The following is a 17,646-nucleotide window of genomic DNA, read 5'->3' as shown; positions in this document are numbered from 1 at the left end:
CAGTCCTGAATGCCGAACCTCTAGAAGGTGAGCACTTTTCAGCCACCACAGGAAAGACACTCTGGCCCTGGGGGACAGGGTGATCTGCTGATGCATTTGCAGATGTGACCCGGACAATTTGTCCAATAGGTCCCATTGGAAGGTCCTTGCATGGAATCTGCCGTAGGGAATGGCTTCGTATGTCGCCACCATTTTTCCCAGGACTTGAGTGCAATGATGTAACATAGTATCTGACATAGTATCTGAGGTTGAAAAAAGACAATTGTCCATCGAGTTCAACCTATTTGTGGTCTCCTATGCATGATGATTTGACTAAAATTTCTGACTGATGCTGCTGTCAGCTGTTACATTTTATCCCTATTTATAGTAACTATAATGCATGACTATGCACCATACCCCTGGATATCCTTATCCATTAGGAATTTATCTAACCCATTCTTAAAGGTGTTGACAGATTCCGCCATTACAACTCCCTCAAGCAGGGAATTCCAAACATGTATTGTCCTTACCGTGAAAAAGCCTTTACGCGGTATTGTGCGGAATCTCCTCTCCTCTAACCTGAGCGAGTGTCCACGAGTCCTCTGTGTTGATCTAACCAAAAACAGGTCCCGCGCAAGCTCTGTGTATTGTCCCCTTATATATTTGTAGATGTTGATCATATCCCCTCTTAGTCTCCGCTTTTCCAATGTACACATGCCTAGTCTTTAAAGCCTTTCCTTGTATTCCATCGTCTCCATGCCCTTAATTAGTTTGTTCGCCCTCCTCTGTACCTTTTCAAGCTCCAGGATATCCTTTTTGTAGTACGGTGCCCAGAATTGTACACAGTATTCAAGGTGTGGCCTCACTAGTGATTTATATAACGGGAGTATAATACTCTCGTCCCTAGCATCAATACCCCGTTTTATGCATGCTAATATCTTATTAGCCTTCTTTGCTGCAGTCCTACTTTGGGTACTACTGCTTAGCTTGCTATCTATGAGGACACCTAAGTCCTTTTCCAGTACAGAAACCCCTAAGTTTACCCCATTTAGTAGGTAGGTGTAATTTATGTTCTTGTTACCACAGTGCATTACCTTACACTTGTCTGTGTTGAAGCGCATTCTCCATTTGGCTGCCCATGCTTCTAATTTAACTAAGTCGTTCTGAAGAGACTCGGCATCCTCCTCTGTATTTATAGCCTTACACAATTTAGTATCATCTGCAAAAATTGACACCATGCTCTCTAGACCTTCTGTTAGGTCGTTAATGAAAATATTGAACAATGTACTGACATTTGTTTTGGCTTCAACAGGTTCATGACTAGAGTCATGAGTTCCTGCGCTTTTTCTGTCGGAAGAAAAACCCTATTGTGGTCTGTGTCCAGAATCATGCCCAAGAAGGGCAGACGAGTTGTAGGATTCAGCTGCGACTTTGGAATATTGAGAACCCAGCCGTGTCGCTGTAACACATTCAGTGAAAGTGATACGCTGTTCAGCAACTTCTCCCGTGATCTCGCTTTTATGAGGAGATCGTCCAAGTACGGGATAATTGTGACACCCTGCTTGCGCAGGAGCACCATCATTTCCGCCAAAACCTTGGTGAAAATTCTCGGGGTCGTGGAAAGCCCAAACGGCAACGTCTTAAATTGGTAGACAATCCTGTACCGCAAATCTCAGGTACGCCTGATGAGAAGGATATATGGGAACATGCAGGTATGCATCCTTTATGTCCAGAGATACCATAAAATCCCCCCCTTCCAGGCTTGCGATGACCGCTCTGAGCGATTCCATCTTGAACTTGAACCGTTTTAAGTAAAGGTTCAGGGATTTTAAATTCAAAATGGGTCTGACCGAACCGTCCGGTTTTGGGACCACAAACAGAGTTGAGTAGTACCCCTTCCCTCTTTGAAGCAGGGGAACCTCTACCACCACTTGTTGAAGACATCATTTGTGAATCGCATTTAACACTATCTCCCTTTCCAGTGTAGGAGTCGGTAGGGCCGATTTGAAGAACCGGCGAGGAGGCACCTCTTCGAATTCCAGCTTGTAACCCTGGGAAACAATTTCTATTGCCCAGGGATCCACCTGCGAGTGAACCCAGATGTGGCTGAACAGTCGAAGACGTACCCCCACTGGAGCGGACTCCCTCAGGGGAGCCCCAGCGTCATGCGGTGGATTTTGCAGAGGCCAGGGAGGACTTCTGTTCCTGAGAACTAGCTGTGTTGTGCAGCTTTTTCCCTCTGCCCTTACCTCTGGAAAGAAAGGACGATCCCCGTACTCTCTTGCTTTTATTGGAACGAAAGGACTGCATTTGATAATGAGGCGCTTTTTTAGATTGTGAGGGAATATATGGCAAAAAATTCGATTTACCTGCCGTAGCCGTGGAGACGAGGTCCGAGAGGCCCTCTCCGAACAATTCCTCACCCTTGTAAGGCAACAACTCCATATGCCTCTTGGAGTCGGCATCACCTATCCACTGCCGGGTCCATAAGACACGCCTAGCAGAAATAGACATAGCGTTTATCCTGGAACCCAGTAAACTAATGTCTCTTTGAGCATCTATCATATATAAGACAGCATCTTTTATATGCCCTAGGGTCATTAAATGGTATCCTTATCAAGAGTCTCAATATCCGCTAACAAGGAATCTGTCCATGCTGCTACAGCACTACAAACCCAGGCTGACGCAATAGCCGGTCTGAGTAACGAACCAAAATGTGCGTAAATGGACTTCAAGGTAACCTGCTGCTTGCGGTCAGCAGGATCCTTGAGGGTAGCCGTATCTTGGGATGGAAGTGCTATCTTTTTTTGATAAGCGTGTCAAAGCTTTGTCCACCCTAGGGGAGGATTCCCACCGTATTCTGTCCTGTGACGGGAAAGGATACGCTATAAGAATCCTTTTGGGAATAAGCAGTTTTTTGTCTGGAGTTTCCCACGCTTTTTCGCATAATTCGTTCAGCTCATGTGAGGAGGGAAAGGCGACCTCAGGTTTCTTTCCCTTAAACATGTGTACCCTCGTGTCAGAGACAGGGGGTTCCTCAGTGATATGCAAAACACCTTTTATAGCGATAATCATATATCGAATACATTTAGCCACCCTTGGCTGCAATTTTGCATCATCGTAGTCGACACTGGAGTCTGAATCCGTGTCGGTATCTGTGTCAGCTATTTGGGATAGTGGGTGCTTCTGAGACCCCGAAGGTCCAGGCGACATTGGGACAGGCATGGGTTGACTCCCTGACTGTAACCCAGCTTCAGCTTTGTCTAATCTTTTGTGCAATAAATTAACATTAGCACTTAAAACATTCCACATATCCAACCAGTCAGGTGTCGGCACTACCGACGGAGACCTAGCATTCATACACTCCCCCTCCTCCTTAGGTGAGCCTTCAATCTCAGACATGTCGACACACGCGTACCGGCACACCGCACACACACACAGGGAAGCTCTTTTCTGAAGACAGGTTCCCCACCAGGCCCTTTGGAGAGACACAGAGAGAGTATGCCAGCACACACCCCAGCGCTATATGGCCCAGGAAAAAACACAGTCTGTTTACTCAGTAGCGCTGTTCATATGTATATGCGCCGTTTATGTGCCCCCCCTCTACTTAAAAACCCGTCTTTCACCGTGTGTCAAGCAGGGGAGAGTCCGGGGAGCTTCCTCTCAGTGGTGCTGTGGAGAAAAATGGCGCTGGTGAGTGCTGAGGGAGAAGCCCCGCCCCCTCGGCGGCGGGCTTCTGTCCCGCTCAAAATATCTGATAATATGGCGGGGGCTCTTTATATACATGTACAGTGCCCAGCTGTACATGTATATACACATATATGCCAAAGGAGAGGTTTATATTGCTGCCCAGGGAGCCCCCCCCTGCGCCCTGCACCCTTACAGTGACCGAGGTGTGTGAGGGGAATGGGAGCAATGGCGCACAGCTGCAGTGCTGTGCGTTACCTCAGTGAAGATCCTGAAGTCTTCTGCCGCCTGTGATGTCTTTTCCTCACATACTCACCTGGCTTCTTTCTTCTGGCTCTGCGAGGAGGACGGCGGCGCTGCTCTGGGACTGATCCCTCTGGAGCTAATGGTGTCCAGTAGCCTAAGAAACAGAGCCCTGAAACTCAAAGAAGTGAGTCTGTTTCTCTCTCCTCAGTCCCTCGATGCAGGAAGTCTGTTGCCAGCAGGCTCCCTGAAAATAAAAAACCAAACTAAAATGCTTTCTTTACAGGGAACTCAGGAGAGCTCCGGAAAAGCACCCAGTCTCCACTGGGCACAGTATCAAACTGAGGTCTGGAGGAGGGGCATAGAGGGAGGAGCCAGTGCACACCCAGAGTCAAAGTCTTTCTTAAAGTGCCCATGTCTCCTGCAGAGCCCATCTATCCCCATGGTCCTTACGGAGTCCCAGCATCCTCTAGGACGTTAGAGAAAAGGATTTACCGGTAGGTATTAAAATCCTGTTTTCTCATACGTCCTAGAGGATGCTGAGGTCCACTTCAGTACCATGGGTTTATACCAAAGCTCCAGTACGGGCGGGAGAGTGCGGATGTTCCTGCAGAACCGATTGACCAAACTTTAGGTCATCAGCGGCCAAGGTGTCAAACTTGTAAAACTTTGCAAATGTGTTTGCCCCTGACCAAGTAGCAGCTCGACAGCTGCAAAGCCGAGACTCCCCGGGCAGCCGCCCAGGAGGCGCCCACCATTCTAGTAGAATGGGCATTCACCGAATTCGGTACCGGCAATCCTGCCGTGGAATGAGTATGCTGAATCGTACATCTGATCCAGCACGCAATCGTCTGCTTAGAAGCAGGGCACCCAACCTTGTAGGGAACATACAGGACAAACAGAGCCTCTGTTTTCCTTATCCGAGCTGTTCTCTTGACATAAATTCTCAAAGCTCTGACCACATCCAGAGTCTTCGAAACAGCGGAAGTGTCAGTAGCTACTGGCACCAAAATAGGTTGGTTCACATGGAAAGAATAAACCACCTTTGGAAGAAATTGCTGACAAGTTCTTAGTTCAGCCCTATCTCCATATAGATCAAATAAGGGCATTTGTGAGACAAGGCCCCTAACTCAGACACCCGCCTTGCGGATGCCAAGGCCAACAACGGACCACTTTCCAAGTAAGAAACCTTAACTTGACCTCTTGGAGAGGTTCAAACCAGTCCGATTTAAGGAACTGCAACATCGCATTAAGATCCCACGGTGCTGTAGGAGGCACAAAAGGAGGTTGGATGTGCAAAACCCCTTTCTCTGACGTCCTAGTGGATGCTGGGAACTCCGTAAGGACCATGGGGAATAGCGGCTCCGCAGGAGACTGGGCACATCTAAGAAAGATTTAGGACTACCTGGTGTGCACTGGCTCCTCCCTCTATGCCCCTCCTCCAGACCCCAGTTAGAATTCTGTGCCCGGCCGAGCTGGTTGCACACTAGGGGCTCTCCTGAGCTCTTAGAAAAGAAAGTATATATTTAGGTTTTTTTATTTTCAGTGAGATCTGCTGGCAACAGACTCACTGCTACGAGGGACTTAGGGGAGAGAAGCGAACCTACCTGCTTGCAGCTAGCTTGGGCTTCTAGGCTACTGGACACCATTAGCTCCAGAGGGATCGAACACAGGCCCAGCCTCGGTCGTCCGGTCCCGGAGCCGCGCCGCCGTCCCCCTTGCAGAGCCAGAAGCAAGAAGAACGTCCTGAAAATCGGCGGCTGAAGACTTCGGTCTTCATTAAGTTAGCGCACAGCACTGCAGCTGTGCGCCATTGCTCCCCATGCACACCACACACTCCGGTCACTGATGGGTGCAGGGCGCTGGGGGGGAACGCCCTGGGCTGCAATAAGATTACCTTATATTGGCAAAAAAACACATAATATAGTCAGTAGGACTATATATGTGTAAAATCCCCTGCCAAAAATATCCTTAAAAAAGCGGGAGAAGTCCGCCGAGAAGGGGGCGGGGCTATCTCCCTCAGCACACTGGCGCCATTTCCTCTCACACCTCCGCTGGAAGGACGCTCCCCAGGCTCTCCCCTGCAGTTTCCAGGCTCAATAGGGTAAAAAAGAGAGGGGGGGGGGGCACTAAATTTAGGCGCAAACTGTATTTATAGCAGCTATAGGGGAAAAATCACTGTGTGTAGTGTGAATCCCTGCATTATATAGCGCTCTGGTGTGTGCTGGCATACTCTCTCTCTGTCTCCCCAAAGGACTTTGTGGGGTCCTGTCCTCAGTCAGAGCATTCCCTGTGTGTGTGTGGTGTGTCGGTACGGCTGTGTCGACATGTTTGATGAGGAGGCTTATGTGGAGGCGGAGCAGGTGCCGATAAATGTGATGTCACCCCCTGCGGGGCCGACACCTGAATGGATGAACATGTGGAAGGAATTACGTGACAGTGTCAACTTCTTACATAAAAGGTTTGACGACATAGCAGATGTGGGACAGCCGGCTTCTCAGCTCGTGCCTGCCCAGGCGTCTCAAAAGCCATCAGGGGCTCTAAAACGCCCGCTACCTCAGATGGCAGACACAGATGTCGACACGGATACTGACTCCAGTGTCGATGACGATGAGACTAGTGTACATTCCAATAGAGCCACCCGTTACATGATTACGGCAATGAAAAATGTGTTGCACATTTCTGATATTACCCCAGGTACCACAAAAAAGGGTATTATGTTTGGGGAGAAAAAACTACCAGTGGTTTTTCCCCCATCTGATGAATTAAATGAAGTGTGTGAAGAAGCGTGGGCTTCCCCCGATAAGAAACTGGTAATTTCTAAAAAGTTACTAATGGCGTACCCTTTCCCGCCAGAGGACAGGTTACGTTGGGAGACATCCCCTAGGGTGGATAAAGTGCTCACACGTCTGTCAAAGAAGGTGGCACTACCGTCTCCGGACACGGCCGCCCTAAAGGAGCCTGCTGATAGGAAGCAGGAGGCTATCCTGAAGTCTGTATATACACACTCAGGCATTATACTGAGAGCAGCTATTGCTTCAGCATGGATGTGCAGTGCTGCAGCTGCGTGGTCAGATTCCCGGTCGGAAAATATTGATACCCTAGACAGGGACACTATATTGCTAACCATAGAGCATATTAAAGACACAGTCTTATACATGAGAGATGCACAGAGGGATATTTGCCGGCTGGCATCTAGAATAAATGCAATGTCCATTTCTGCCAGGAGAGGATTATGGACTCGGCAGTGGACAGGGGATGCAGATTCTAAAAGGCACATGGAAGTTTTGCCTTACAAAGGTGAGGAGTTGTTTGGGGATGGTCTCTCTGACCTAGTTTCCACAGCAACAGCTGGGAAGTCAACATTTTTACCCCATGTTCCCTCACAGCCAAAGAAAGCACCGTATTATCAGGTACAGTCCTTTCGGCCCCAGAAAGGCAAGCGGGTTAGAGGCGCGTCCTTTCTGCCCAGAGGCAGAGGGAAAAAGCTGCAACATACAGTCAGTTCCCAGGAACAAAAGTCCTCCCCCGCTTCCTCCAAGTCTACCGCATGACGCTGGGGCTCCACAGGCGGAGCCAGGTGCGGTGGGGGCCCGTCTCAAGAACTTCAGCGATCAGTGGGCTCGCTCACGGGTGGATCCCTGGATTCTACAAGTGGTATCTCAGGGGTACAAGCTGGAATTCGAGATGTCTCCCCCTCGCCGTTTCCTCAAATCTGCCTTGCCAACAACTCCCTCAGACAGGGAGGCAGTGCTGGAGACAATTCACAAGCTGTATTCTCAGCAGGTGATAGTCAAGGTACCCCTCCTTCAACAAGGACGGGGTTACTATTCCACAATGTTTGTGGTACCGAAACCGGACGGTTCGGTGAGACCCATTTTAAATTTGAAATCCTTGAACACTTATATAAGTAGGTTCAAGTTCAAGATGGAATCGCTCAGGACGGTTATTTCAAGCCTGGACGAAGGGGATTACATGGTATCACTGGACATCAAGGATGCTTACCTGCATGTCCCCATTTACCCTCCTCACCAGGAGTACCTCAGATTTGTGGTACAGGACTGTCATTACCAATTCCAGACGTTGCCGTTTGGTCTGTCCACGGCACCGAGGGTATTTACCAAGGTAATGGCCGAAATGATGATACTCCTTCGAAAAAAGGGAGTTTTAATTATCCCGTACTTGGACGATCTCCTTATAAAGGCGAGGTCCAGGGAGCAGTTGTTGGTCGCGGTAGCACTATCTCGGGAGGTGCTACAACAGCACGGTTGGATTCTGAATATTCCAAAGTCACAGCTGGTTCCTACGACACGTCTACTGTTCCTGGGGATGGTTCTGGACACAGACCAGAAAAAAGTGTTTCTCCCGGAGGAGAAAGCCAAGGAGCTGTCATCTCTAGTCAGAGACCTCCTAAAACCGAAACAGGTGTCGGTGCATCACTGCACGCGAGTCCTGGGAAAGATGGTAGCTTCCTACGAAGCAATTCCATTCAGCAGGTTCCATGCAAGAATCTTTCAGTGGGATCTGTTGGACAAGTGGTCCGGATCGCATCTTCAGATGCATCAGCTGATAACCCTGTCTCCAAGGACCAGGGTGTCTCTGCTGTGGTGGCTGCAGAGTGCTCATCTTCTAGAGGGCCGCAGATATGGCATACAGGACTGGGTCCTGGTGACCACGGATGCCAGCCTTCGAGGCTGGGGGGCAGTCACACAGGGAAGAAACTTCCAAGGACTATGGTCAAGCCAGGAGACTTCCCTACACATAAATATTCTGGAACTAAGGGCCATTTACAATGCCCTAAGTCATGCAAGACCCCTGCTTCAAAACCAGCCGGTGCTGATCCAGTCAGACAACATCACGGCGGTCGCCCATGTAAACCGACAGGGCAGCACAAGAAGCAGGATGGCGATGGCAGAAGCCACAAGGATTCTCCGATGGGCGAAAAATCACGTGTTAGCACTGTCAGCAGTGTTCATTCCGGAAGTGGACAACTAGGAAGCAGACTTCCTCAGCAGACACGACCTCCACCCGGGAGAGTGGGGCTTCATCAAGAAGTCTTCAAAATGATTGTAAACCGTTGGGAAGGGCCACAGGTGGACATGATGGCGTCCCGCCTCAACAAAAAGCTAAAAAGATATTGCGCCAGGTCAAGGGACCCTCAGGCGATAGCTGTGGACGCTCTAGTGACACCGTGGGTGTACCAGTCGGTTTATGTATTCCCTCCTCTTCCTCTCATACCCAAGGTACTGAGGATAATAAGAAGGAGAAGAGTAAGAACTATACTCATTGTTCCGGATTGGCCAAGAAGAGCTTGGTACCCAGAACTTCAAGAAATTATCTCAGAGGACCCATGGCCTCTGCCGCTCAGACAGGACCTGCTGCAGCAGGGGCCCTGTCTGTTCCAAGACTTACCGCGGCTGCGTTTGACGGTGTGGCGGTTGAACATCGGATCCTAAAGGAAAAGGGCATTCTGGAGGAAGTCATTCCTACGCTGATTAAAGTTAGGAAGGATATGACCGCAAAACATTATCACTGCATATGGCGGAAATATGTTGCTTGGTGTGAGGCCAGGAAGGCCCCAACGGAGGAATTTCAGCTGGGTCGATTTCTGCACTTCCTACAGTCAGGGGTGACTATGGGCCTCAAATTGGGTACCATTAAGGTCCAGATTTCCGCTCTGTCAATTTTCTTCCAAAAAGAACTGGCTTCACTGCCTGAAGTTCAGACTTTTCTTAAAGGAGTGCTACATATTCAGCCCCCTTTTGTGCCTCCTGTGGCACCTTGGGATCTCAACGTGGTGTTGGATTTCCTAAAGTCGCATTGGTTTGAGCCACTTAAAACCGTGGAGCTAAAATATCTCACGTGGAAAGTGGTCATGCTGTTGGCCTTGGCTTCGGCCAGGCGTGTGTCAGAATTGGCGGCTTTGTCATGTAAAAGCCCTTATCTGATTTTCCATATGGATAGGGCGGAATTGAGGACTCGTCCCCAATTTCTTCCTAAGGTGGTATCAGCCTTTCATTTGAACCAACCTATTGTGGTGCCTGCGGCTACTAGGGACTTGGAGGATTCCAAGTTGCTGGACGTGGTCAGGGCCCTGAAAATCTATGTTTCCAGGACGGCTAGAGTCAGGAAGACTGACTCGCTATTTATCCTGTATGCACCCAACAAGCTGGGTGCTCCTGCTTCAAAGCAGACTATTGCTCGCTGGATCTGCTCCACGATTCAACTTGCACATTCTGCGGCTGGACTGCCGCATCCTAAATCTGTAAAAGCCCATTCCACGAGGAAGGTGGGCTCTTTTTGGGCGGCTGCCCGAGGGGTCTCGGCTTTACAATTTGCCGAGCTGCTACTTGGTCGGGTTAAAACACATTTGCAAAATTCTACAAGTTTGATACCCTGGCTGAGGAGGACCTTGAGTTTGCTCATTCGGTGCTGCAGAGTCATCCGCACTCTCCCGCCCGTTTGGGAGCTTTGGTATAATCCCCATGGTCCTTACGGAGTTCCCAGCATCCACTAGGACGTCAGAGAAAATAAGAATTTACTCACCGGTAATTCTATTTCTCGTAGTCCGTAGTGGATGCTGGGCGCCCATCCCAAGTGCGGATTGTCTGCAATACTTGTATATAGTTATGGCTTAACTAAAGGGTTATTGTTGGGAGCCATCTGTTGAGAGGCTCAGTTGTTGTTCATACTGTTAACTGTGTATAGTATCACGAGTTGTACGGTGTGATTGGTTTGGCTGGTATGAGTCTTACCCGGGATTCCAAATTCTTTCCTTATTGTGTCAGCTCTTCCGGGCACAGTTTCCTAACTGAGGTCTGGAGGAGGGGCATAGAGGGAGGAGCCAGTGCACACCAGGTAGTCCTAAATCTTTCTTAGATGTGCCCAGTCTCCTGCGGAGCCGCTATTCCCCATGGTCCTTACGTAGTTCCCAGCATCCACTACGGACTACGAGAAATAGAATTACCGGTGAGTAAATTCTTATTTTCACGATATCTGAACTTCTGGAAGGGAGTCAATTGTTTCTGAAAGAAAACAGACAAGGCTGAAATCTGGACCTTGATTGAACCCAATCGTAGGCCCGCATCCACACCCGTCTGGAGAAAATGGAGAAAACGTCCTAACTTAAACTCTTCTGTTGGAGCCTTCTTGGATTCACACCAAGACGCATATTTTCTCCAAATACGGTGGTAATGTTTAGACGTTACTCCTTACCTGGCCTGAATAAGAGTGGGAATGACTTCTTTGGGAATACCATTTCGGGCTAGGATCCGGCGCTCAACAGCCATGCCGTCAAACGTAGCCACGGTAAGTCTTGATACATGCACGGACCCTGCTGGAGCAGGTCCTCGCGAAGAGGAAGAGTCCGAGAATCTTCTATGAGCAACTCCTGAAGATCTGGATACCAAGCCCTCCTTGGCCAGTCTGGGACAATGAGGATCGCTCGAACGCCTGTTCTTCTTATGAGCTTGAGAGCTTTCGGAATGAGTGGAAGTGGAGGGAAGACATATACCGACCAAAACACCCACTGGGTCACTAGTGCATCCACTGCTATTGCTTGAGGGCCTCTCGACCTGGAACAATATCTCTGAAGCTTCTTGTTGAGACGAGATGCCATCATGTCTACTTGAGGAACTCCCCTAAGACCTGCCACCTCTGCAAAGACTTCTTAGTGGAGGACCCATTCTCCTGGATGGAGATCGTGTCTGCTGAGGAAGTCTGCTTCCCAGTTGTCCATTCCCGGAATGAAAATTGCCGACAGAGCTCTTGCATGTCTTTCTGCCCAGAGGAAGTTCTTTGACACCTGTCATTGCCGCTCTGCTTTTCGTTCCACCCTGATGGTTTATGTACGCGACTGCTGTTACATTGTCCGACTGGATCTGTACGGGTTGATCTTGAAGAAGATGCACCGCTTGTAGAAGGCCGTTGTAAATGGCTCTCAACTCCAGAACGTTTATGTGAAGACAAGTTTCTTGACTTGACCATCTTCCTTAGAAGTTCCCCCCCCCCTGTGTGACTGCTCCCCAGCCTCGGAGACTTGCATCCGTGGTCACCAGGGTCCAGTCTTGAATCCTGAACCTGCGTCCCTCTAGGAGATGAGAACTGTGTAGCCACCACAGGAGCGAAATTCTGGCTTTGGATGACAGAATTATCCTCTGATGCATGTGTAGATGGGATCCGGACCACTTGTCCAATAGGTCCCACTGAAATACTCTGGCATGGAATCGGCCAAGCTGTATGGCCTCGTAGGCCGCTACCATCTTCCCCAACACTCGAATGCATTGATGAATCGACACTCTTGTTGGTTTCAGAATTTGTTTGACCATTCTCTTTTCTACTGGAAGAAATACCCTCTGTACTTCTGTGTCCAGTATCATCCCCAGAAAGGACAATCTTGTCATCGGTTCCAATTGTAACTTTGGAAAACTTATGATCCAACCGTGATGTTGAAGTACTGTCAGTGAGAGTGCCATGTACCCTCGGTGCCGTGGAAGGTCCTAACGGCAACGTCTGAAATTGGTAATGACAATTCTGTATTGCCAATCTCAGATAAGCTTGATGTGGAGGATAAATGGGAACGTGTAAGTAGGCATTTCTTATGTCTACTGACACCATGAAGTCCCCCTCCTCCAGACTGGAAACCACTGTCCTCAGAGATTCCATCTTGAACTAGAACCTTTGCAGGTAGAGATTCAGAGTATACAGGTTAAGAATTGGTATGACTGAGCCGTCCGGCTTTGGAACCACGAATAGGGTTGCAATAAAACCCTTCTCCTTGTTGTAACAAGAGAACCAGGACAAAAACTTGATCCTGACACAATTTTTGTATTGCTGCTGCCACCACTTCCCTGTCTGGGAAAGAAGCTGGTAAGGTCGATTTGAAAATACGGCCTGGGGAAATGTCTTGAAACTCCAGTTTGTACCCGTGGGACTCTATTTGTATGACCCACGGGTCTAGGCCAGATTGAACCCAGAACTGACTGAAGAGTTTCAGACGTGCCCCCACCTGAGCGGACTCCTGCAAGGGAGTCCCAGCGTCATGCTGAAGATTTTGCAGAAGCAGTGGTTGATTTCTGCTCCTGTGATCCTGGAGACGCTATGGCAGGCATTCCCAACCACAGTCCTCAAGGCACACCAACAGTGCAGGTTTTAGTGATATCCAGGCTTCAGCACAGGTGACTTAATTAGTAGCTCAGTTATTTTGATTTAACCATCTGTGCTGCGGCCTGGATATCTCTAAAACCTGCACTGTTGGTGTGCCTTGAGGACTGTGGTTGGGAATGCCTGCGCTATGGACTTTATTTCCTTTTCCCCTTCCTTTACCCACAAAGAAAGGGGAACCTTTACCCTTTTTTGTAATTTTTGGGCCGAAATGACTGCATCTGAGAGTGATTTCTTTTTTGCCGACGCAGGAGCAATAGGTAAAAATGTCGACTTACCTGCGGTAAGCCAGCCCATCTCCAAATAAGGACTCGCCTTTATACGGGAGAGCCTCCATATTCCTTTTGGAATCTGCGTCAGCATTCCATTGGCAAAACCACCACGCCCTCCGTGCTGAGATTGCCAAGGTAGCGGCTGTTGATCCCAAGAGACCAATATCTTTCATGGTTTCTAGCATGTACGCAGCAGCGTCTTTGATAGGACCTAACGTTTAGGAGTATGTTGTCTCTATCTATTGTGTCAATGTCTGATGATTAGTTTTCTGACCAGTTTTCAATAGCACCCACGCACAGGCAATGGTAGGCCTGAGTAGTGTCCCATTGGCCACATCAATAGATTACAACGTAGTCTCCAGTTTGCGATCTGCCGGCTCCTTAAGTGAAGCCGTCCCAGGCGCAGGGAGAAACGCCTTTTAACCGTGACAGGGCACTGTCTAAAATGGGGGGTGACTCCGACCTTTTCCTGTCCTCTGCATGGAAAAAGCTAAGCTGCCTGACTTCTTTTGGGAATCTGAAATTTATTTTCGGGTTAAACCAGACTCCCTCCAAGAGACTGTTTAGCTCATGGGGTGGAGGGAAAGTTACATTACTTCTTTACTAAAATAAGCCTGCTCCTGTGGTAAAGGAGGGGGCCCCGTAACTTCTAATGCCTCCTTTATAGCTAAAAACATGTTTTGAATGTTTTCGCTAACTTGGGACCTATTCCTCTGTGTCGACACAGGATACAGCGTCCGTGTTGGTATCAGTTCATACTACTTGTGCAAATGTTTGTGACCCAGAGGGGTCCCCTGTGGATGAAAGGCAGAACTATTAAAAAGCACATCTTCAACAGATTATTTTCAGTTTTCTGCATGAGACTCAGACTTATCCACTCTCTTACTGATATGATTTACACGATCACGTAAATCTTTCACCCAGTCAGGCTCTTGGTGTCACATTACAACTCTGTGTCCCTAACATGGCTCCCACAGAGGAAGAGCTCCCTGCCTCAGACGGGTTCACTGCGATATGCCGGCGGTCGGGCTCCCGGCGACCAGCATACCGGCGCCGGGAGCCCGACCGCCGGCTTACCGACAGTGTGGCGAGCGCAAATGAGCCCCTTGCGGGCTCGCTGCGCTCGCCACGCTACGGGCACGGTGGCGCGCTATGCGTGCCACACTATTTTATTCTCCCTCCAGGGGGGTCGTGGACCCCCACGAGGGAGAATAAGTGTCGGTATGCCGGCTGTCGGGCTCCCGGCACCGGTATGCTGGTCGCCGGGAGCCCGACCGCCGGCATACTGAAGACCACCCCCTCAGACATGTCACACACGTGTACAATCACACCACAGACACTCCGGGGCTTATAGGGGACAGACCCACAGTAAAATCTGTCAGAAGGACACAGAAAAGGCATTGCCAGTCCACAACTCAGCGCTTAAAAAATAAAATAAAAATCCCTCTGTTGTGTACTTTGTACACAGACTTTTTTTTATCTCTCTCTCTATAAATAGTCAATAATAGGTTATCTATAGATTGTAAGCTTGCGAGCAGGGCCTTCCTACCTCTGTCTGTCTGTTTTTACCCAGTTTTGTTCTATTACTGTTCTAATTGTAAAGCGCAACGGAATATGCTGCGCTATATAAGAAACTGTTAATAAATAAATAATAAACAATAATACCACAATATACACTTTATCCCCCTTTTTTGCACTCTGATACTAAAATCATACGTTGAGAGAAGGATCAGCGTTTCTTCCCTTGCTTTTTGCTGGAAGAAAATGGCGCTGAACAATGTGCTGGCTGCCTGAGAAAGAAACCCCGCCCTCTGCAATGGCGCGTTTTTCCTCAGCAAACATGAGGTAATATTTACACTGGCGGGGGTGTATGATTGTGCCACGGCCCAATATGCTACCTTTTTGCCAGATAGAGTAGGTTTTCATGCTGGCCAGGGTGCCCCCCCCCCCCCCCCCGCGCCCTGCTGTGCCTATGTTATGGGAAGCATGTTCGCGCAGCGTTCCCGCCCGCTGCGCGGTACCTTTTTGCCGTCACGATGGCCTGAGATCCTCTTCGGTAATACACTCGCCTGTCTTCTGACTTCTGGCTCTGTTAGGGGGGTGACAGTGTGCTGTGGGAGTGAGCGCATAGCCGCAGCTAGTGTTCAGTACCCTTCAGGAGCTAATGGTGTCCTGTCAGCAAGAAGCAGTGCCATGAAACTATTCAGGAAGTTGGTTCCTACTTCTTCCCCTAAGTCCCACGTAGCAGGGAGACTGTTGCCAGCAGTCTGCCTGAAAATTAAAAAACCTAACATAAAGTCTTTTTAGTGAAACTCGGTAGAGCTCCACTAGAGTGCGACCAGTCTGCCTGGGCACATTTTCTAAACTGAGGTCTGGAGGAGGGGCATAGAGGGAGGAGCCAGTTCACACTCTGAAAAAGTCTTAAAGTGCCATGGCTCCTGCGGAATAGTCTATACCCTATGGTACTGAAGTGGACCCCAGCATCCTCTATGACGTATGAGAGAAAAAAAAGTATAGACATGATGTTTATTGGTGATGCTGTCTATCATTTTGTAAAAGGCCATAGGGAAATGATAGAATCTGATTGGTTGCTATAGGTAACATAAACAATTCTCTGTTTTAGAAGCTTTAGTAAATTTAACACCTAGTGACATATTCAGCCTATAATGTGCATTTGAATTTAATTATATATTGTGTTTTTTTTTTTTTCATTTTACGTCACATCTTTATAAAAAAAAATTTTTTTTCATTATTATTTTTTTATTTTAGGTATGAAACAGAAAAAAAGAGCCGAACTCCTTTTTGTTGAACCTTTATAATAATTCAGATGCATAGAGACCTGAAGAAGGAAGCTTTCCTGGAAATACTTGTATCATCACTTCATAGAGAATTTCAGTATTTGTTTTATGAATCGTTGAGTAGAAATTGCAAGTGTGGACTCCGCATAGAATTTAGAGAGTGATTTGCCATTTATCAGAGATTATTAACCTGTGCGATGGAATCAGATATTGACGTAGGTAAGACTATAAATAAAGAAAAAAGTGTTCACAGTAAGAACAGTAACACGTTTTGCCAAAAGGAGGATGACACAGATTATCCTGAACCGGAGACTTGGGGTGAAGAAGAGGAGGCTCAAGGTGAAAATGGAGAGAAGGTAGTTCAAGGTGAGAATGGAGAGAAGGTGGTTCAAGGTGAGAATGGAGAGAACCGCTATGCTTGCTTATTGTGTGATAAGACCTTCAGGTTTATTTGGCATTTGAGGAAACACATAATCAAACACTCCCAAAAGAAAGAATACAAGTGTGGTGAGTGTGATAAAGAATTCCGTGACAAACAGGACCTTGTCGTACACCACAGAATGCACACCGGGGAGAAACCTTATAAGTGTTCGGAGTGCCCAAAAGGTTTTACGACCTTGTCGCACCTTACGAGCCACCAGAGAACTCACACAGGGGTGAAGCCCTACATTTGCCCTGAGTGTAACTCAAGTTTTTCGTTCTCTTCGTGCTTGAAGAGGCATCAACAGATTCACATCGGCGATAAGCCACACAAGTGCCCGGAGTGTCCGAAAAGCTTCACCCGGAAAACGAGCCTCAACAGGCACTTGAGAATCCACACCGGAGAAAAGCCCTATGAATGTGAGATATGTGGGAAAAGATTTAACAGGAAGTTTATCCTGGATACACACTACAAAGTTCATAGGAGGGAAAAGCTTCAAGCCAAACAGGAATGTTCCGACACGACGGATGACTCAGACGACTGGTGAGGTGGAAAGTGCTGCCAATCCATGCCTTGAACATCTGCCGATCTGCTGAATATTTTTTTTTTAAATTGTTTTTAATCAAATAAATAATTCTCATCAATCGCAAACTGTAAAAGAAAATATTAAGAGACGTCAGATGTAAAGAAACAAATTATTTATACTTTTAATGTAACTCACTCAATTACAAACCATAAGATGCGTGATTTGCATGTATTCAGCACTTTTTTATTTATTTATATTTTATCCTATTTAAGCGTCCGGGTGAATAATGACGTATCAGTGTGAAAGAAGAGTTCTTTGGGATGATACAATGCACATATAGTCTTTTTATATATCTGAGTGAAGAGGTTGGCAAATCAGTAACACCTTTGAGATTACAGCAGTGTCTGGGTGGGATCCGGCCAGGTTTTACCGTCAGTGGAAATACAGACGCCGGGGGTATGGGTCGTTGGGTCGACCCAACTTAGGTCGACAGTCATTAGCTCGACCACTGAAGGTTGACATTGGCACTAGGTTGACATGGGCGTTAGGTCGACATGT

General features: G+C 48.0%; 1 protein-coding gene across 5 annotated transcripts in view; it reads left to right on the top strand.

Annotated features, from left to right (window-relative positions):
• Positions 1-17,311, top strand: part of LOC134949433 (zinc finger protein 724-like) — a 73,844-nt gene extending 56,533 nt beyond the window's left edge. For all 5 annotated transcript variants that reach the window (XR_010183161.1, XR_010183160.1, XR_010183159.1 and 2 more), the window contains one exon: positions 16,113-17,311. Coding sequence is in view for 2 of the 5 variants with exons in the window: in XM_063938000.1 (XP_063794070.1) it covers positions 16,339-17,109 (771 nt within the window). In the remaining 3 variants the exon portion in view is untranslated. The remainder of the gene's footprint in view (positions 1-16,112) is intronic.
• Positions 17,312-17,646: the final 335 nt, after the last annotated feature.

Source organism: Pseudophryne corroboree, chromosome 8, assembly GCF_028390025.1.
Source record: "Pseudophryne corroboree isolate aPseCor3 chromosome 8, aPseCor3.hap2, whole genome shotgun sequence".
NCBI classification, from domain to species: Eukaryota; Metazoa; Chordata; class Amphibia; order Anura; family Myobatrachidae; genus Pseudophryne; species Pseudophryne corroboree.
This window is presented reverse-complemented; position numbering and strand designations above follow the sequence as displayed.